The sequence below is a fragment of the Oryctolagus cuniculus genome, chromosome 7 (genome assembly GCF_051225735.1).
Source record: "Oryctolagus cuniculus isolate XC-2025 breed Fujian yellow rabbit chromosome 7, ASM5122573v1, whole genome shotgun sequence".
Lineage (NCBI taxonomy): Eukaryota > Metazoa > Chordata > Mammalia > Lagomorpha > Leporidae > Oryctolagus > Oryctolagus cuniculus.
In genome coordinates this window covers 157,219,319-157,239,269 of record NC_142873.1, presented here as the reverse complement: position 1 = coordinate 157,239,269, position 19,951 = coordinate 157,219,319, and the positions used below count along the sequence as shown (strand labels likewise).

At 62.8% G+C, this 19,951-nt stretch overlaps 1 protein-coding gene across 1 annotated transcript in view; it reads left to right on the top strand.

Annotated features, from left to right (window-relative positions):
* TNFRSF8 (TNF receptor superfamily member 8) overlaps positions 1-19,626 on the top strand; it is a 62,195-nt gene extending 42,569 nt beyond the window's left edge. Inside the window, exons 9-15 of the mRNA XM_051834348.3 lie at positions 137-230; positions 552-646; positions 2,728-2,829; positions 2,959-3,012; positions 9,808-9,833; positions 11,689-11,869; positions 14,534-19,626. Coding sequence (XP_051690308.3) covers positions 137-230; positions 552-646; positions 2,728-2,829; positions 2,959-3,012; positions 9,808-9,833; positions 11,689-11,869; positions 14,534-14,775 — 794 coding nt within the window. The 3' untranslated portion in view covers positions 14,776-19,626. The remainder of the gene's footprint in view (positions 1-136; positions 231-551; positions 647-2,727; positions 2,830-2,958; positions 3,013-9,807; positions 9,834-11,688; positions 11,870-14,533) is intronic.
* Positions 19,627-19,951: the final 325 nt, after the last annotated feature.

The window sequence follows — 19,951 nt, the reverse complement described above, 5'->3', positions numbered from 1 at the left end:
AAAAATGGAAGTGATATTTAAACTGGAGGAATGCACCCCGTGCTCTGCCTCCCGGAAGTCACCGGCCCCCGCTGGTGAAGTCCTTCCTGGAGACACCAGGCTCGCCACACTGACCCTAAGATGTTGTCACCCTCAGAAATTCCCGCTGAGAGCGACGCCACCCCTGAGCCGCCTCCCCCGGGGACCCTCCCTGACTGCAGCTCCCCTGAGGACAGTGGGGCGCCTGCCAGGTGACTCCCGCCCTTTCTCTCCTTGGGCTGCTGGGGGACGTGGGGAGGGGAGACGGCTGGGCCTGGTGGAGGGGTCCTGGGCTGGGAGGGCGTCTTGGGGACAGTGTGTCCTGCTCTGTGCTGGCACCACTGGCAACCTGCAGAGCCGAGACCACACGCTGCCTCCGGCGTGCTCGGCAGGGGCCGTGCGCAGAGGCCGGGGCCCGGGCTGTGTCCCCCGGCAGGGGCCGTGCGCAGAGGCCGGGGCCCGGGCTGTGTCCCCGCCGAATCCCGAGGTAGCGAGTGGTGCCTATGCAAGCACTCTCCCTGCTCTCCCTGCAGCACCGCCACGCTCAGCTCCCGGCTGGACCCCCACACCCGCTCCTCCAGCACCCCCGGCTCCTCCTCCTCCACCCGGAAGCCCACGCTGGATCCAGGTAGGGACCGCCCCAGGGCGGGGCCTGGGTGGAGCCAGCCTCCTCCGGTCAGGAGGTGGGGGTGCCGGTGGTGGGAATCAAAGTGGACCGCGGGGTTCGGGCCTCCGGGGCCGGGGCGGAGTCGCTGCCTCCGTTGCTGGCTCCCGCTTCATTCCATGGCCCATCACTGCCCCTTGAGAAGAGCTTTTAAAAAAGATTTCATTTATTTTTGTGTTTTAAAGATTTGCTTGTTCTTTACTTGAAAGTCAGAGTTGTGGAGAGAGAGGGAGAGACAAAGATCTCCCATCAGCTGGTGCACTCCCCAGATGGCCGCAATAGCCAGAGCTGAGCCAAGCCCAAGCAGGAGCCAGGAGCTTCTTCCAGGTCTCCCACATGGGTGCAGAGGCCCAGGCACTTGGGCCATCTTCTCCTGCTTTCCTAGGCCATAGCAGGGAGCTGGATTCAAGAGGAGCACCCGGGTCTTGAACCAGCCCCCATTTGGGATGCTGGTGCCGCAGGCGGAGGCTTAGCTGGCTACACTGCATCGCTGGCCCCCAAACACCTTGATTTTCACGTTTGGTGCCTCAACTCATTTTCTGTTTATTTATTTATTTTAAGATTTATTTATTTATTTGAAAAGCAGAGTTACACAGAGAGAGAGAGACAGACAGACAGACAGATCTGTCCACTGGTTCACTTCCCAACTGGCCAGAAGGGTCCAGGCCGAATCCAGGAGCCAGGAGCTTCATTTGGGTCTCGCTGTGGGTGGCCAGGGCTCAAGTGTTTGGGCCTTCCTCTGCTGCTCTCCCAAGCACAGTAGCAGGGAGCAGGATGGGAAGTGGAGCAGCCAGGACTCGCATCAGTGTCTGTGTGGGATGCCGGCATTGCAGGTGGTGGCTTTACCCGCGACGCCCCAGTGCCAGCCCCCAGAAAATATTTCGTGAGTGATTTCATGACCTTGACTAGTTGTTTAATTCCATCGAGCTTCAGTTTTCTCTTCTGTAAAGCTGCAGTGGCACAGCCACGGGGGGCTGCGTGTGACTTGTCCACACGTGGCTGGCGTGGGACTGTCCCACATATCTGGCAATTCACGTTAAGATTTGCAGTTCTGGGGGGGGCATCGTTGTGGGGTAGTGGGTTAAGCCGCATCTGCAGTGCCAGCATCCCATATGGGTTGTGGCTCCTGTCTCAGCTGCTCCACTTCCTGCCTAGCTTCCTGTAATGTACCTGGAAAGTTGTAGAGGAGGCCCAAGGGCTTGGGCCCCTGCACTCACGTGGGAGACCCGGATGAAGCCCTTGGCTTTGGCCTGTCCCAGCCCTAGCCATTGCAGCCATTTGGGGAGTGAACCACTGGATGGGAGATCTCTCTCTCCCTCTCCCTTTCTGTCTCTGTAACTCTACCTTTCAAATAAATCAATCTTAAAAAAAAATACTTGCAGTTCTGACTATGGACACTAGGTGGAGGTAGTTCTCAGGTCTTTAAGGGCTTTAAGGGCTGAGACGCCCTTAGCCGGCGCTGACTCTGAACACCTGAAAATGGACATAAACGGAAAGGGATGGCGGCACGGGTGAGCTCACCGGGGAGGCCGCTGCAGCCCTAAGGCGTAAGGAGATGCAGCCAGACAGGCCCCTGGCCTGGCCGGAGCCCTGACCTCCCATTTACCCCCCGGGGGACCTCGGGCAGGTTTCCTAGCCGTCACGGGCCTCAGTTTCCCTAGTTTGTGAAATGGAGACATGCAAGGTTTCCAGGCATGGGGAACCCCTGTTTTGGGGGTGCCCAGGGCGGCCCCTCCCTGCTGCAGCCACACTGCGAGCCGCGAGCCACCCGTCCCCCTCCTCCACGTCCTGTTAACCCCCATTTCTCACCCTCTCCTCCCACCATCAGCGGTGCTCAGCTCCCTAGGCCCAGGCGAGGGCGGGCGGGCAGGGTGAGGTCTGGGCGGGACCCCGTCCTGGCATGGGAAGGGACCAGGCGCTGTTGGTCACGGTGGAGTGCCCGTCCTGGCAGAAGAAGGCAGGCAGGGCCATGGCTGTCGTGTGCGGCGCTGTGAGGTCCCCGGCCCCCTGCCATGGGCTGAAAGTGCAGCACCCGCGTGTTTCAGGCCCCGTGCTCTTCTGCGTGATCTTGGTGCTGGTGGCGGCTCTGGGCTCCGGCTCCTTCCTCCTGTGCCACCGGAGGGCCTGCAGGAAGCGGATCTGGCAGAGTGAGTGCCTGCGGCCTCTGGCCGTGGGGGGGGGGGGTGGGTCAGGGTGCTCTGTGCTGGCCTGGCGGTGGGGGGGGGGGCTCCCCTGCCTGGCCCGTCTCGCCAGCCCTGCTCCTGGTGTCTCCCCAGAGCTGCACCGGTGCTACTCGGCCCAGACCTTCCGGCCTGCGGTGGAGCGAGCGGGTGAGTGTCTGGTGTTCCCAAGGCTGCCTGAGCCGCAGGACGTGTGGCAGCTCTGGGCCCGGCTCTGGGCTTGGAGACTTCAATTCTCCTCCCAGCCCGGCCTCCCCACAAGCTGCCCCTCCCCCGTCTGCAGTGGGCAGACAACACCGGCGCACTGTGTGCTGTGGGTGGTGCTGGTGTCAGGTGCAAACCCAGCTGGTCCTACCTCTGCCTCGGGGACCCTAGAGGGCTCCCTGGCGCCTTCCCCTCTCTCCTGTCCCCTCCTCTGCCGACACAGCGGCGGAAAGGCCTAGGGCGCCAGAACGGGTGGCCGGGCTGGAATCCTGGCTCTGTACCAGCTGCGTGGCCCTGGGCAAATTCTTCTGTCTCAATTTCCTCATCTATGAAATGGGGACAAGGGTTACTGCAGACGGGGCCTGAGAGGCACGGGTGGACGCCTGCCCACGGTCCACGCTCAGCCAACAGTGGGTGCTGCCTGTGTCTGCAGCCTGTTCTTCACCTGGTGGCTTGGTGGCTGGGCCCAATCGCCAGGTCAATTCTTGGAGGTGGCCTTGGGGAACCCTTGACCCTCCCGGGCTGTCCAGGCCAGGGATCACCTGGACCTGGGGCGGGGGCCGGGGGCCGGGGGCGTGGGTACGAGCCTTCTTGTGCCGGGGCCTCGTCTCCCGGTGCAGCCGGGCAGGTCCTCCTCCCCCACAGCGCTGATTGTGCACCTGTGGGGAACTGTCTGGGCTTCCCTTGTGGTCTACACGGCAGCCTGCTCCCAGGGACCATGCCCAGTCCAGACGGAGGAGATGAGGGGCAGAGAGGCGCACGGTGGCCCAGGGCCCTCAGCCTCGGGCAGCAGAGCCGCCCCGTGGGGACAGTTGCCCGATGGTGGTTGTGTGTGGAGTGGGCTCAGCCCTGTCCCCTCTTCCTTCCTCCCCCAGCTCTGTCTCCTCCGCCCCGCCCCACCCCATGCCCCCCCAGGTCCCAGGCTGCGTCCCGAGACCCCCGTGGGCACAGGAACACAGTGCGCCGAGGCAGGGTTTGAATCTGCTGAGTTTCACAAGCAGGGGTTTCTGTTTTGATGGTTCCAGGCCTGTTTCCATGAGCTGTCAGCCTCAGCGAGTCACTGAAACCGGCGTTTGCTTTCTTGACATTTTTCTAGTATTAGACTTTCCATTGCCGTCAGTTTATTTTTCTCTTCAAACCCTGGTGACACCCGTTGTGTCCCCTCCTTCCTCCCTCCCTCCCCCCCCCCAAAAAAAAAAAAAAAAAAAAAACAACAAGCAAGCAAGCGCCTTCCTTTACAAAGCCAGGCCTGGCAGGGACTGAGCCTGGGGCGGGCCGGGCACCTGTCTTGGATCGTCTCTGGCCTCCTGGCTTCCTTGGGTTCCCAGAGGGAAGGAGGGTGAAGCTGTGATCTGCGTGATGAGACGCTGAATTGCTCTGCCCTGGCCGCCTGTGTCCTGGTGACGGGGCAGCACCTGCCGCTGCTGTCTCCATCCTGCGGCCGAGCAGCTGGGGGCACAGGAAGACAGCGCCTGGTTAAAAGCCTCGTGCTTAACAAGCAGTTGGATTTTGATCCTGCTGTTGCGATTTTCCTAAAACGGGTTTCTCACCCCCAGCACGACTGCCATGACTATGGGGGCCTGTACTGATGCCAGTAGCGCCCGCTGGCGGCCGGAACCCGCATGTCTCCAGGCATCGCTGCGCAGGCCCCAGAGGGAAAGGGCTCCGGGTCGCTGAGAGCCACTGGGCTGCAATTCTTGCCACCTTTCATTTCAGCGGGATCTGAGTTGTTACTTTCCTGTTATTTTGGACAGATTTAGGTTGAGAAAATTCTTTTTCGCTTTGAAACAACTTCGGGCTGACAGAAAAGTTGCATAAGTGGTACCAGGAGCTTATCTGCCCCTGAGCCATGGGGAACCAAGGCTTTTCACATCGATACGTTACCCGCAGTGAGTCCTCAGGTCCTGGTCACGTTTTTCTTTTCTTTTAAAGATGTATTTATTTATTTGAAAAGTAGAGTTACAGAGAGAGAGAGAGAGAGATCTCCCACCTGCTGGTTCACTCCCCAAATGGCTGCAACAGCCAGGGCTGGGCCAGGCTGAAGCCAGGAGCCAGGAGCTCTATCCGACTCTTCCACGTGGGTGCAGGGCCCCAAGCACTCGGGCCATCTTCCACTGCTTTCCCAGGTGCATTAGCAGGGAGCTGGATCGGAAGTGGAGCAGCCGAGACTCGGACTGGTGCCCCTAGGGGATGCCTTCATCCCAGATGGTGGCTTTACCTGCTGCACCACCAAAGCAGCCACCCCAACCCCATTCAGGTTCCTTCGTTTGTCCCAGTAGCATCTGTCGCGGCAGCAGAATCTGGCTGAGAGCCGTGTGGCGCACGTGGTGCTGTCTCTTGAGTCTCCCTGTGTCAGCTTCCCGCCTTTCTGTGGCTCTCGTGGTCTTGCCACTTGGGCCTGTGGTTTCCTGGATGCGCCTCGCTTTGGGCTTGTCTCGTGTTTCCTTGTGCGTGGACTCAGGTGGGGCGACTTGGGCGGGCGATCGCAATAGGGCTGCTGGGCTCTCCCCGGGCCGGTCGAGTTCTGGTGTGCCCTGGGGCACTATGGGCTTTGTGAAGGTTGCAGGCGAGGGGACTGCCCCTCCTTGGGATTGGTCCCGGGGCACCCTGCACACCCCACCCCCCGGGGGGTGCTCAACGTGACATGATGTCTCATGTGAAGTGATGGCACAGAAGCCACACCGTCCTCCACGCACTTGCGTCGTCTCGCAGAGGCTTCGAATCCTTGGCACAATGCAGATGCGGTGGAAAGAGTGGTCAGCCGTGCTGCTGAGGCCACTGGGGTGGGGCGCCTTGTCCTGCCAAGGGCCGGTTGGCTATCTGTGCCATCATTTGTGGGCCACGCAGACTTGCAGCCTGCTGTAGATGCAGTGAATGTCGGGTCCTGCCTGCCCAGGCCAGATCCAGTGATGTCCCTCAGCCCTGGTTAGGGAAGAGCGACGAGACATGGTCGTTTTCTGTCTTCCATCCGTGGCTGGTTGAAGCCCAGATGTAGACCCCGTGGCTAGAGGGCCAGCCGTGTTTTCAGAGGAAGTTTTTTGAGTCTCCAGAATTCACTCTTCATCAGGTTTTATTTTCCCATTTATTTTTTTAAGATGTATTAATTTATTTGAAAGTCAAAGTTACACAGAGAGAGAAGGGAGGGAGGGAGAGAGAGAGAGAGAGAGAGAGGTCTTCCATCTACTGGTTCACTCCCCAGTTGGCCACAGTGGCCAGAGCTGTGCTGATCCGAAGCCAGGAGCCAGGAGCTTCTTCCAGGCCACGCAGGTACAGGGGCCCAGGGACTTGGGCCATCTTCTACTGCTGTCCCAGGCCCTAGCAGAGAGCTGGATCGGAAGAGGAGCAGCCGGGACTCAAACCTGCACCCATAGGGGATGCCGGCACTGCAGATGGCGGCTTTGCCGCCCCCCATTTTTGCATAGATCTGTGTATGGACTCAGGGATTCTTGTTTTTACCATCGATATTTTTTTTTTTTTTTGACAGGCAGAGTGGACAGTGAGAGAGAGAGACAGAGAGAAAGGTCTTCCTTTGCTGTTGGTTCACCCTCCAATGGCCACCGCGGCCGGCGCGCTGCGGCCGGCACACCGCACTGATCCGATGGCAGGAGCCAGGTGCTTTTCCTGGTCTCCCATGGGGTGCAGGGCCCAAGCACCTGGGCCATCCTCCACTGCACTCCCTGGCCACAGCAGAGAGCTGGCCTGGAAGAGGGGTAACCGGGACAGAATCCGGCGCCCAGACCGGGACTAGAACCCGGTGTGCCGGCGCCGCTAGGCGGAGGATTAGCCTAGTGAGCCGCGGCGCCGGCCTACCATCGATATTTTTTAAGATTGACTTTTACTTTATTTGAGAGGGGGCAGAGAGAGCGAGCGAGTGAGAAGGTGCACTCTCGTTCACTGGTTCACTCCCCAAACACCCACAAGGCTAAGCCAGGCTGAAGCTGGGAGCGGGGAATTCAGTCCAGGTCTCCCACATGGGTGACAGGGGCCCAACCACTGGAGCCATCACCTGCTGCCTTCTAGGGTGCGCATTTGCAGGAACGTGGGCCTGGGAGCGGAGCTGGGACCTGAACCCTATGTGGAGCCTGGGTTTCCCAGCCGGCAGCCTAAGTGCCAGGCCGAGGGCAAATCCCCCGTCTTTATTTCGATGCTCGGGTTGTCTCTGCTGGGTCCGTGGGAGCCCCTTCAAGCGCCTGTGTTCTCTTGGCCCTATCCTTTTGTGCTTGGTCCCTCTCGATCCTAAGACGCACCTGGCTCATCTCGTCCTCTCGCGCCCCAGCCCCGGGCCAGGCTGTGTCTCCCAGGGCCCAGGCTGTGAGCCTGGGGCGCCCACTGCCGGAGCCTGCCGCCCCCTGTGCCAAACCTCTTCCTTGAGCCGCTTCTGCTTCCAACAGCATCAGCGGATCCGGGCCGGAGGAGGGATGCGGCAGAAAGGGGCGAGCCCTGACGACGGGGAGGGCTGGAGGGCGCCCCCAGGGGTCACCGCAGATCCGTGCCAGATGGGTTTATGAGAAGTCTGTGATTAGTCCAAAAAGCAAGGAAACCCATCAGAGAAGAGAGCGGGCTGGAGGCACATCCACGGGGCAGAGCGCTTGTGCAATCTGACCTGTGTGCTCCGCTAGACTGCTTCTGCCTCTGTCAAGGGCTCTGGGCTGTGGCACGGCCGGCCGTAGGCGGATTCCGGGTCTTCCTGTTTACTGTTCTGTGCCATTGTGCTTGCTTCTGTCCAGCTCTGGTCTACTGTGCATGTGTGGGGCGGGGAGCAGCCCCGTGTCCCCCGGGGCGTTTCTGGGCCCATTGTGTGCTAAGCAGCGTCCCCAGGCAGCTTCCTTTAGCAGTATTTTGATTTAAATAATAAAAAAAAAGAGTTCTAAGTAGACCGCATTTTTAGGGGAACAGTCCCGGGCTTACGGAAAATCTGAGTGGGCAGTACAGAGTCCCCTTGGCCCCGTGGCCTGTTTCTCTCCCTACAGAAATCGCGATCCTTGGCCCAACGCTGGCTACATGGCGTGCAGCTGCAGTGGGTCTCCTTAGGCCCCTCTGGCCCGGCACAGTCAGAGATTTGGCAAAAGGCCCCCTCCTGGGATCTCTTTAATGATCTCACTGTTAGCCTGGGGCTTGGGGCTTTGGGGAAGGCGGGCTGCAGAGATCACGGCCTGTGGTGGTCTTGCCACAGCAGGTGCACCTGTCTCAGCACGGTTTGCCAGCAGGAGCGCTCATCCAGCCTGCACTAAAACCCCGAGGTTGGCGCGCTCCGTCCCATTGTCCAGATGAGAAGACCGAGGCTGGGTTGCACCGTCGAGGCGGCCTCTGCTCCAGGTGCCTCGTTGTTTGATGTTTGGTGTCTCCTCAATTCTGTCATCACAGGCACCCCTGCTGTGCCGGCCCTTTCGCTTCTCCCTGGTCGCAACCCCGGGTCACGGGGCTCGGCCCCTCGCTGAGACCCTGTTTCCTTCCTCTCCCAGAAGGAGTTTTGTCAGTTTTATTTGTTTGCTTTGTGACTCAATCACATGCTTTTTGGGCCTCCTCTGGCTACCCCAGAGACCTGGCACCACGCAGCCGCCGGCTGTTTGCAAAGCTGAAACCCTCAAAGCATGCAGTTGGCGTCCTTGATGTCATTGACAAGAACGTGGCGAGGGCAGTGGACGGTGGCTGTGCCTTGAGGGAGTGAGCCATGGCTTCCCATGGTGACTGCCGTGCCGGGACGGCAGCTCCCGGCGTTTGCCGAATGCAGATGCGGTCCTGTCCTGTGGTCCCACACTTGTGCCTCCTGCTCTTGTGCCCCCAGGCTCTCGCTGCCCGCCGCTGCTCATGTAACAGATGTCCCAAGGATGCTTTCCGAACTGACCCCGTGACCACACTGCCAGGCCCCTGTGGATGAGGGTAGCAGCGCGCATTCGGGGCTGCTGGCATCAGAGAGGGCCCTGGAGGGCGTCTGGCAGCGGGGTTGTCGAGACCAGGGCAGTCGCCACGTGGCGCGTCCCTGGAGGGTGGTCTGCGCTGGCCGCTGACCGGCAGCCCTAGAATAGACCGGCCGCCTGGCCGCCTCCTGCACCCTGCTCCGAGGGCTTGGCCCTGCCCTGGCCTGTGCCTGGGATGAGAGAACACTCGTGTGTGTGGGGGGGAGGGCCGCGCAGCCCACGGGAGGGAGGAGAGCACGGCCCCCCTGCCGGCCACTGCCGGGAAGGGAAGCGGGGCTCCAGTGTGGGCAGCGTTCCCCAGGACCCATCCTCGCTCTCCCCTGCGTGGGGTCCTCCGTGCTCTGATGACCTCGGGCAGCTCAGACCCTGGGGGCTGCAGGGCGGAGGCAGAGGGCCCTCCGAGCGCGGCACAGGGGGCCATGCACTTCTGAGCTGAGCTCACGTGTGTCTGTGGGTGTCTGTGTGTGTGTGTATGCATGTCTGTGTGTATGGGTGTCTGTGTGTGTGTGCATGTGTCTGTGTGTGTGCCTGTCTGTGCGTGTGTGTACAGGGGGCTGGGCAGGGGTCCAGTGTGCGATCACTCAGTCATTGAAAGTGGGAGTGGCCGGGAGACAGAGGTGGTCTCCCAGTTCTCCAAGTGCTGCCGGAGAAGGACCCCCCCAGTGCAGTCTGGGGGTGCCCATGGATTCCTCAACCGAGGTGCTCAGCTGTGGGCAGAGCTCAGCACCCCCTGCCTCCAGGGAGCCCCTGGCGACTGGGGGGGGCGGGGCTGGTGGCCGCCAGCCCCACCCTTGTGACACCACTGCTCTTCTGCCTCTTGCAGATTCCAGACGATGGAGGAACCCAGAAGTAAGTACCCGCCCTTGCTCCCCCCTCAACCTGACTCCTGCAGTTTGGAGAGCGGCCAGGGAGGGGGTGCAAGGGCCAGGGTGCAGGTCCCTCCCGGGGAAGGGGAGCCCCGCCCCCACAGCAGCCCTCAGCTCCTGGCTCAGCCTGAGGGGTTTTCCTGGAGGAGGGAGGGTGGTGGGTGTGGCCAGGAGGAAGCCCCGCCTGCCCGCCTGTTTCCCCTTTTCTCCTTTACTGGGTGGGGGGGGGGGGGTCAGTCTTGTCCTCGAAACCAGGTGCCAGATCAGTAGCACAGATTTTTTAAAAAATTAGCCATGGTGCACCAGGCCCCTGCTACACGTGCGAAGAGGCTGGGGCTGCCGTCCTGTCGTAGGAAGGAGAAGCAGGACCTGGACCGGCCAGGTGGTTCTGCAGCGGGTGGTGCCAGGAGGACGTGAGCCCTGCTTTGTGGGACTCCAAAGCCCGCACTCCCGCCTGCTCCCCTGCGCTGCTTGCCGCGTGCCTGGTGCCTGGCGCCGGGCTGGGGACTTTGCAGCTGGGCGTCCCTGACAGGGGCCCGTGGGTTGGGTCCTCGGGAGTCCTTCCCTGCCCTGGGCCCAGCCTCCCAGGGGAGGAGCCGAGGGAGGAGCCGGCCATTTGCAGCTGGCTGAAGCTCAGGTGTACCTGGTCCACATTTTTTTTTCCATGTATCAGTTTTTCCGTTACTTTGTTTGAATGAAGCCTTCGTACATTAAGAAAAGTCTCTTCCCCTCACGCTCGGCATGGCACACAGAACCACAGGGCTCTTTCCGTTTCTAGTCGGGGAGGGTCTCCCGCACCTGGGCTTGCGTTTGGCCAGTTGCTGTTGTGATACTGAGAGTCCCCGGGCGAGGTACTCGGGGAGGGGTAAGATGTTCCGTGTGGGCCGCCAGCGGCGGTGACAGATGAGTGACTCGCTGAGACCTGCGACCTTTTGGCTGCTGTGAGAGAGGCAAGGTTAGGGGGTGCTGTCTGAATCACTCCCAGTTGTTCATCTTGGAAGGTAGATGGTGCCCTCCTGGGTACTCGCTGGCACTTTCCCACGGCGCAGCTGCCTGGAGCGCTTCCGGGTAACAGTGAGAGGTGACCGGCCCAGGTGGTCGGCCCGGGCAGTGCGGGAGTCCGGTGCTTCCGGGAGACTTCGGTGCTTGTGAGTGAGGATTAGAGAACGAGAGCCCGGAGTTCAAATCCCGGCCCAGACACTTACTGCCTATGTGAGCCTGGGCAAGTTACCCCTCTGTGCTTCAGTTTCCTGATCTGTGAAGTGGGAGGGTGCTGTTGGTACCACGTTGAGGGGGTTGTGAGCATTCCACGTGTCAAGGACTAAGGATGGGCCCTGTGTGCCTGCTAAGGCTGGCTGAGTTGCTCGTCATTATTACCCTTATTATTTATTTTTTTAAAGATTTATTTATTTATGTGAAAGGCAGAGTGACAGAGAGAGGGAAAAAGACAGAGAGATCTTCCATGCACTGGTTCACTCCCCCAAATAGTCTCAATGGCTGGGGCTGATCCAGGCCAGAGTCAGGAGCCAGGAGCTTCCTCCAGGTCTCCCACATGGGTGCAGGGGCCCAAGTACCTGGGCTGTCCTCTGCGGCTTTCCCAGGTGCATTAGCAGGGGGCTGGATCAGAAGCGGAGCAGCCAGGACTGGAACCAGCACACCAAAGTGAGAGTGTCCCCAGCTGTGGCTAACCGCAGTGCCACAGTCCTCTGTGCCAGCCCCTACTTGGTGATTTAGTCCAAACTCAAGCAGAGCCGGGCCCGCCTTGGGGAAGTGGGCTCCCCGGCCCCAACGCTGGGGGAGGTCGGGGCGCCGCCTCAACGCCTGTCCCACTCCTGCAGTCGAGCAGCACCGTGGTGGCGGAGCTGGGCCCAGAGCCGGCCGTGGAGACCTGCCCCCTCGTGGGCACCGCCCTCGTGGAGGACCTCCCGCTGCTGAACGCCAGCCCGGCCGGGGGCCCCTCACCCTCATGGGAGCTGCCTGAGCCCCGAGTGTCCACGGAGCACACCAATAACAAGATCGGTGAGTCCTAGGGTGGCCGTGGGCAAGGGGGCAGAGCAGAGACGGGCTGGACCCGCAGTGGGACCCGAGCTCCTGGGCTGCACCTGGATTCAGGTTTCGGTGAACAAGGAGTAGCAGTGAGTTTACCCCGAGGGCACACAAGGAGTGCCGAGGGTGGCACCTGCTGGCGCTCAGGTGAAAAGTGCCCCCAGTCCCCAGGTCGGAGCACCAGGAGTGCAGGAGGGACACAGACATGGCAGCAGACCCACACCTGCCTGGCATCCCACGCACCTGGTAGCCACCATCTCTTCCTCTCCAAGAGCCACACCCCCTTTCTGGGGAGGGAGGAGGGTTTTCTCCCCGGTTCGCAGTCGGGAAACCAGCTCTGAGGGCCGGGAGGATTCTCCTGGTCACGTGGCTACAGAGTGGCACAGCTGGGACCCGAGCCCGCATCTGCTGGGTCTGCAGCCCCTGGCTTTTCCTCCCGGCCCAGAGGGGGCTCTGGTGCCCAGCGCCTCCCAGCTGCGGCCACCCTGCGGCTTGGGTGAACACCCTGCCAGCCTCCCAGGGCCTCCCTGCCTCCTCTCTTGCTTCTTCTGGTACAAGCAGATGCTTTCTCCCAAGTGTAGCTACGTGGTCCATGTCATGCCCAAGTGTACCTGCACGGTCCGCGTCACACCCTAGTGAACCTACACAGTCCGTGTCACTCCCTATTGCACCTACATGGTCCATGTCACTCCCAAATGAACCCACACTGTCCGCGTCACGCCCTAGTGTACCTCTGCACCCCAAAACAGAGAGCAGCGGCTCGGGCCCCAGCCCACGGCCTCCAATGGGGCCTGAGGGCCCCTGGCTCTGGGGTCTCCACCAGAGGGGCTGGGTGAGAAATGGCACCCAGAGGTGGGGGGGAAGGGAGACAGGAGGTGAGACGTGTCATGCCCCCACTCGGAACCCTCCAGCGGGCCCCAGCTCCCTGCTTGGTGAGGTCCAGGAGTCTTAGTCGCGTGTCTGAGGCTGCCCACGAGCCGACCCGCAAGCCTCACTGGGGATGGCAGTGCTGATGACGATGCCCTCTGCCATGGGGGCAGGGGAGGCCTGCAGGTCCTCTGGACCCCAGGACACGGGGACCCCTGGTCCTCTTGATCACCCCCAGAAGAGCGCCCCCAAGAGGACCAAATGCAGACCTGGCCATGGGGCCCCTTCTTGGCCTCCTTCACCCCTGGAGGACACAGCTCCCCTGGATCTGGGAGCTCTGGTAGGGCAGGAAGCTCCCAGAGGGCGGGCAGCCCTGTGGCCGAGGCAGAGCCAGCAGGGGCAGGACTGCCGGAGGTGACGAGGCCGGAGGCCCCTGCTTTGGCTGCTTCTGCCCAGTCGCACCCCTGCTTGGCGCCCCTGCCCGCTGCGCTGCCCCTCAGCTCCCCTCTTCTGCTGGTTTGTCCTCTGAGTCCTGTCTCACCTCCTGTCTCCCTCCCCCCCCACCTCTGGGTGCCATTTCTCACCCAGCCCCTCTGGTGGAGACCCCAGAGCCAGGGGCCCTCAGGCCCCAATGGAGGCCGTGGGCTGGGGCCCGAGCCGCTGCTCTCTGTTTTGGGGTGCAGAGGGTACCTGGCCCGTGCTTGCCCCCTCCCCTCACCCCAGCCTGCCCTCCAGTTCTCACTGCTATTCTGAACACTTCTCTCTTTCCTGGGGGTGCTGCAAGCCGAAGAAGGGCCAGCATTGTGCAACAGGGCGAGGGGCGGGGTCCCCGAATCTGAGGATGTGACCAGAGCACCCCACAAGGGAGGGGTCCCTGAGCTCCTGGCCTGCCACTCCCCAGTTCTCCCCCTGGTGGCAGCTGGGTGCTGGGGGCCAGAGGCGGCTGACCTGGCTAAGGTCAGGCATCCCCACTGCCCAGATCCTGGGCACTTAACTCCCCTGAGTCCCTGTGACCCCTCGAAGAAAAGGCCGCCCTGGAAGCCCCCGTGATGGCTGTGGTGGGGACCACAAGGAACTGCACCTCTGATGAGCGGAGGGAGACCCACCGGCACCCACTGTGCATGGCAGGCCGGGCGTGCAGCCCCGGGGGAGATGGGCTTCAGCCAAAAGCCCTGAGATGTGTGCCCAAAGCGAGGCTGTGTGCCCCCTGCTGGGGTGGCCTGGGCTGAGCCGGCTCCCAGGACAGGATGCCAGGATGGCGCGGCCACTCCAGCTGTCCACTGGAGCAGAAGAGGTGGCTGGATGGGGTGGGGGTCTCTCGGGGTTTCTCCTGACTGCCTGGGACCTTAGCCAGGTCAGCGGGCCTCTGTGGCCTTAGGGTCTCACCATCCAGGGGGACAACGGTGGCCTCCTGGCCTTGCAGGAGCATGGAAGCTTGGGGCAGGGTGGGAAGGGCCTGGTGCATGCTCGCGCCTTCCCCGTTGCCTTCTCCGGAGCCACGTTCTCCTCCTTCTTCCTGGCCCCCCACCCTGGGAGTGTGAGGAACACCTCAGGCAACCTCCTTGGGTACCAAGTGGGTCAGGTGTTACCTCCTCAGCACACAGGGCCCTGGGAGGATAGTGGGGCTCGCTATGCACCAGAGAGGCTGTGCCGTCTGCCTGAAGTCACACAGCGAGAACGGCAGGAGTGAGGCCCGGCCCCTTCTCTGCCTCTTTGCTCTCCTCCCGGGGGTGCAGGTCTCCCCATCTCGCCCATCTCTTTGTCTTGCAGAGAAAATCTATATCATGAAGGCCGACACGGTGATCGTGGGGACTGTGAAGGCCGAGGTGCCCGAGGGCTGGGGCGTGGCAGGGCCCACAGAGCCCCAGTCGGAGGAGCTGGAGGTGGACCATGCTCCCCACTACCCGGAGCAGGAGACAGAACCTCCCCTGGGCAGCTGTGGAGATGTCACGTTCTCAGTGGAGGAGGAAGGGAAGGAGGACCCCCTGCCCAGCAGCGCCTCTGGAAAGTGAGGCCCACCCTGGGCTGGGCCTGAGAGGGCAGCTGGATGTCCCCGGGAGGCCAGGGAGGCACTGGCGACACCGAGCTGGGGTCTGGAGTCCCTGTGGCCTGATCGGAGGTTCTAGCGTCCTGTGGATCTGTGCGGGAGGGGTGCTGGTGGTGGTGGTGGTCTCTGCTCCTGTCTCCCACTTGGTGACTGTACAGCCAGAGCCTAGGGTGCTGGGGCCTGGACAGGAGACCCTTGCAGGGAGCTAGCTCCCAGTGGTGATTTTGCTGGGCCACAGATCGATGGCCGAGACAGGGCCCCTGCTTTCTCTGCTGCTGGGGGCACCAATTCCAGAGCCTTGGCATCAGTCAGTGCCCACCGAGGGAGAGTCGGGAAGGCCGGCTCACTCCCTGCCTCCACCCCCTCCTCTCCTGTGGCCTTGCTGCCTTGCCACCAGCCCCTCGTCCCTGCAAACGTGGACCCCGCAGGCACAGAGCCAGTGCCCCTGGTTCCTCCCGAGTCAAAGGGAAGTTGCGGGATGGGGCAACATTGCTGGCACCATCTGGGCTCAGCCTGGTCCCCAGCCCTGCTCCTGCCTGCTCTCCCTGTTCCTTGCTCCATGGTGGGCCCAGATCAGCTCGCTGGTCCCTGAATGTCCCCAGCCACCCCCGCAGCCACCCCTGCAGCAGGAAGCGAAGCATCTTGGATCCAGATGTCTGCGGCCCCTCAGCAGCTGCAGGGCCCCGCCCCTGAGCCCCCGCCTGCTGGCCATGCTCACAAGGGGCAGCCTCGTTTGCCAGGGACTTCCTCCTGCCACCGAGATGGGGAACTGCAGGCCCTTCCTGGGGTCCCTGGCTGCTCTGTGGGTACCATCTGCCCTGCCCCGGAAATGGAGAAGCATCTCCCTCCATCTGCTACGCTTGAAATCCACTGCACCAGCCCCGCCGTCTGCCGCCACTGCTGGGTGCCCTCGGGGTGCGCTGTTGGCCAGCACCCGCCTCCCAGCCGTTCGTCCTGCCTCCTTGTGCACGTCGGGACCTTGCACGCGCTGGCTCGGCCTGGACTCTGGGACTGTGCATTTCACGCTAAGGAGCAAGGCTGCCCTTGGCTTCCAGGCTGCAGCCCCCCCCCCCCCCCCCCACCGAGTACAGATGGGAGGCCCACAACCAGATCTGCAGCCTCGGGGGCGGGGCGTCCAGGCAGCCTGGGTTCTCCTGGACTTGCCCGCGGGCCAGGCCCGGGAAAGCCGCCGTGACTCACCTCTGCTTGCTCTCTGCAGGAAGTTGGGGCTGGGCCAGGCGTCACGAGGGCCGTTTCTGAACTCGCTCTGATGTTTTGGGGAAAGTTGGAGAGGCCGGGCGGGGCGAGGCCAGAGGTGGTGGTACTGGGACCTGGACTCTGGCCAGTGGGGGGGGGGGGGCGGACGCTGTCTATTCAGGTGCCCCCATGGGGGAGGAGTGGATGAGGTCTTCCCCCCCCCCCCCCCAGCTGGGGCCGTGAGGAGTGCGGGACTCCACGCACCTGCCAAGCAGGGCTTCCTGGTGGAAGGACCCTGACCCACATTTGGGAGAAATGATGCGCTCCCTCACCTGGTGGCTCTGCACACAACTTCTCAGAAGTCCTGACAGCCCATAATAATGAAAAATGGCAAAGCTGAGGCAGGGGTTCCCTCAGCATGCAGACACCAAGACCACTGGCCCCGATGGACTGCCACTTCTGGGCCAGGAGCCTGCCACTTGCTGTGGCCCCGCCCCCTCACCCACCCACCCAGGCTTCTGTGCCCTGGGCCAGGGCCACCCTCGGAGGATGCTCTCAGTAAAGCCCTCTTGCCAGAGGCTCCTTTGGGTGTTTGTGCAAAGGTCCTGGGGCACTCCAGGGCCTTCTACCCTGCGGGCCGGGCTGAGCAGCTCTGCAGCTTTGCAGGGTGAACTCCTAGAGCTGTGGAAGGAAGGGGAGGACTGAGGGTCTGTGGAGCCTTGTGGCCTGTGCCTCAGCAGGAAGTGCCCGCCTGCCACCGTGGGCCCAGCTCAGGGGCCTGTGCCCACCGCAGGCTGCCACCTGAGAGCCTCCTATTACGGGCTGTGTGTGGGGCGGATGAGACCAAGGGCTGTGGAAGGACCCCTCTCCACCCAACTCGGGATGTCCCCCTCAGTCCATCTGTGAAGCAGCCCCTGCCTGCCGCGTGGTCAGTGCAGGAGCCAGGGTGCACGTCCCTGGGGAGACCGGGTTTCTGGACTCTGCTGTGGGGACTCCCGGTGGGCACACGCTCAGGCTCCCACCACTCAGCGTGGCAGTGTCCAAGGTTCCCTTCTACGCCCTTCTGGAACAGGTGTGGTAAGCGAGAGACAGCAGGTGCACAGGTCCCCGAGGGGTTGGCAGGCTCTAGGCTTCTGAGGGACGCCGAGACCGGATGCCAGTCCCTAGTTTGGGACGAGAACCGACTCCCCAGAGTGGCTCTCTCTGTCTCCGCTGCTCCCCTGCCCACCGTGGAGTCCTGCAGACCCGGGCCCAGGACCTGGGCCCCCTGTCCCGTGGTCGCCAGCACTGACTTGTGGAGCTGAGCCAAACGGAAACTGCAGGGACACAAGGTCGCGTGGCAGCCGCAGTCCCCTGGGGCCCCTCCCTTCCCGTCCTCTCCTTGACTGTAGCCGTGGGTGGGGGGAGCTGTGGCCATAATGAGTGGGGGTGAGGGTTCCAGAGGCACAGGCAGGACCCAGGAGAGAGGCACACGCCTGCGAGTGCGGTGGCACGGGACGCCCGGGTGAGAACCGCCAAGGGTCAAGGGCGGCCCCCTGGGCCTGAGAGAAGCTCACTGATCACCTTTGGGGCCCTGCCCCCTCCCCAGGCACACACCCTGAGACCCTCGCCCAGGCTGACCGGCAGCGGGGTCTGCTCGCCGCCTCCTGTGGCCCTGACACTGATGGGAGCAGCTCCAGATAGAGATGGCGCTTCAGAGGTTCAAATCCCAGCTCTGCTCACCTGCTGGGTGATGTCGGTTACAGTCTGATCTCTCGAGGGAGCGCCTTGGTCCACTCCCTGTGGCTGTTACATGGCACCCACCACTGCGTGAGTCACAAAGATAAGAGGGGTCTCTGGCTGGGGGTCCTGAGAGCGGGCGGAGGGAGTGGCAGGGAGGCAGGTGCGGGCGGAAGAGGCCGCACATGAGCTGGGGCCTCGCTTTGCAACACCCAGTCCAGACCCAAGGCAGCAGGAGTGAACCCAGTTCCCTGAGAGCGGCAGGAGGGACCCGCACATCTCACAACCGCCCTGCCCTGCTCTGCGGCCAACATGGCTTCGGAGGGGCCAGGTGCACGCGGACGCCGTGGCGTTCAGTTTCCTCATCCGCGCAGTGCGGGCGTCCGGAGTCTCCCTGACAGTCTCCCCGAGCAGCCCCTGGCCTGTGGCTCCTGCGCACTGAGCGGCCGCCCCCGCCCTCGGGCCAGCCTGGCAGCCACTTGCCAAGCGTGAGCCCTTCCCACACCCACAGGTTCAGCCGCCCAGGCTTACAAGCAGCTCCCCCTCCAGGGGGCTTGACTCGGAACAGCCGGCTCCCAGGAAAACGCGGCCTTGCTGGTTGGTTCCCAGGCTGGCCTGCTCATGGTCGTTGCCATTACCCAGGGCTTTCGGGCTAGCCTGGGCACCAGCCCCCGGAGAGGGGGGTGAACTGCTATGGGAACTCCCACAGTGCTCTGTAGGGTGCATGAGAACCCCTTAAACCACAGTCCCAGGACTGGCTATCCGTGGGATGCCTGCAGCTCTGGACACGATTGTGAGGTACCGTCATGGTTCTAGTATGTTCCGCTGCACCGCTTTCCTGCTCAAGGCCTCTCCTCCCATCATTCCTCCTCCCCTCCAAAATCACCAATGGTTGGCCAGGCCCAGGTGTCGCTCTGAGCTTGCTGGCCGGGGTTCTGTGTCAGGTGGGTGGGGCAGACAGTGGTGCCTGATTCAGTTCCCGAACAAGGTCTTTCCAATTCCACGGGGACATTTGCTGTGAGAAAAGCCCGGCCAGGCCCTGGGACCAGGTCTGGAGGGGACCTGGAGGGGTCAGTTCCAGCCAGGGCACGGGGGTAGGCTTCTCGGAGGAGGTGCTCTTTGGGCTCTACCCGAGTGATGGGCCCAGCCAGCGAGCCCCGGGAGGTGTGGTATTGCACGGCGGAGGTGGGACTTGGCCTTGAGATTCGGAGAGCAGACGGCCTGGAAGCAGAGTGAGGGGGCGGGGAGGGGCGGCCGTGCAGGAGTGAGTGGGGCCCTGGGGTTCTGTGCTCCGAGCCCTGGGCCATGCTTGTTTTCCTCCTGCGGGGACAGCACACATCCTGCTATTATGTCCACGGACGAGAAAGGTGGTGATCAGAGGGCTCGGAGGGAGGCTGTGAGCCTTGGCTGGATGTGTTTCTCAGGCCCCGAGTTAAGGAAACACGGCTGGCCGCGAGGTGGCCACGCCCGCGATGGCGCCGACGGGGGTGGGGGTGAGCAGTGCTCGGCGCCCCCTGACACCAGATTGTCTTCCAGCAAAGACCGAAGGAGCCGTGTTCGCAGGCACGAGCGTCACAGCGGCCGGCGTGGCCTGCACCCTTCCTGGCCCTTCCTAGGAGAGGCCTCCCCACCACGTCCTGGCCGTGGTGCGGGAGCCGTGGTTAGGGACAGACGGGCGGCCAAGTTCAATCTCCAGCTCAGTGAAGTCCAGCTGCCCGGCCTCAGGCAAAGCCGAGAGGCACCCTCACCTTAAGCTTCCTCCCCGTGAAATGGACGTAACGGTTGCCTTGCAAGGTGGCCCGGTGTGGGGGGTGGGGGTGTGTGGGACGTGCTCAGCCCAGCGCTGGACCCAGCTGCACATCGCGCTAAGGAGTCAGCAGCTGAAGCGTTTGCCCGAGCCCTTCCCCGACCCCTCGACCCTTCCCCGGCCCCCCCCACCCCCCACCCCTCGTGCCTCTGAGCTCTGCGATGACAGCCCAGCCCTGGAAGTAGGAGACCTCCTGCAAACCGAGATTCAGAGATGCAAAGCAGCTGGCCCCCATCACACAGCAGGGAAGTGCCAGCGCTGGGGTTCCCCGCCCCCGCCCCGACTCCGGGATCACCGTGCACGGCCGGGGCCCCTGTGGTCAGGCTGTGTGTCCATCGCGGTCACTGCCTGGCCCCGTGCTTCCCAGACAAGCTTCCTGTCACCGCCAGTCACCGCAGCTGGGCGGGGGAAGGAGGTT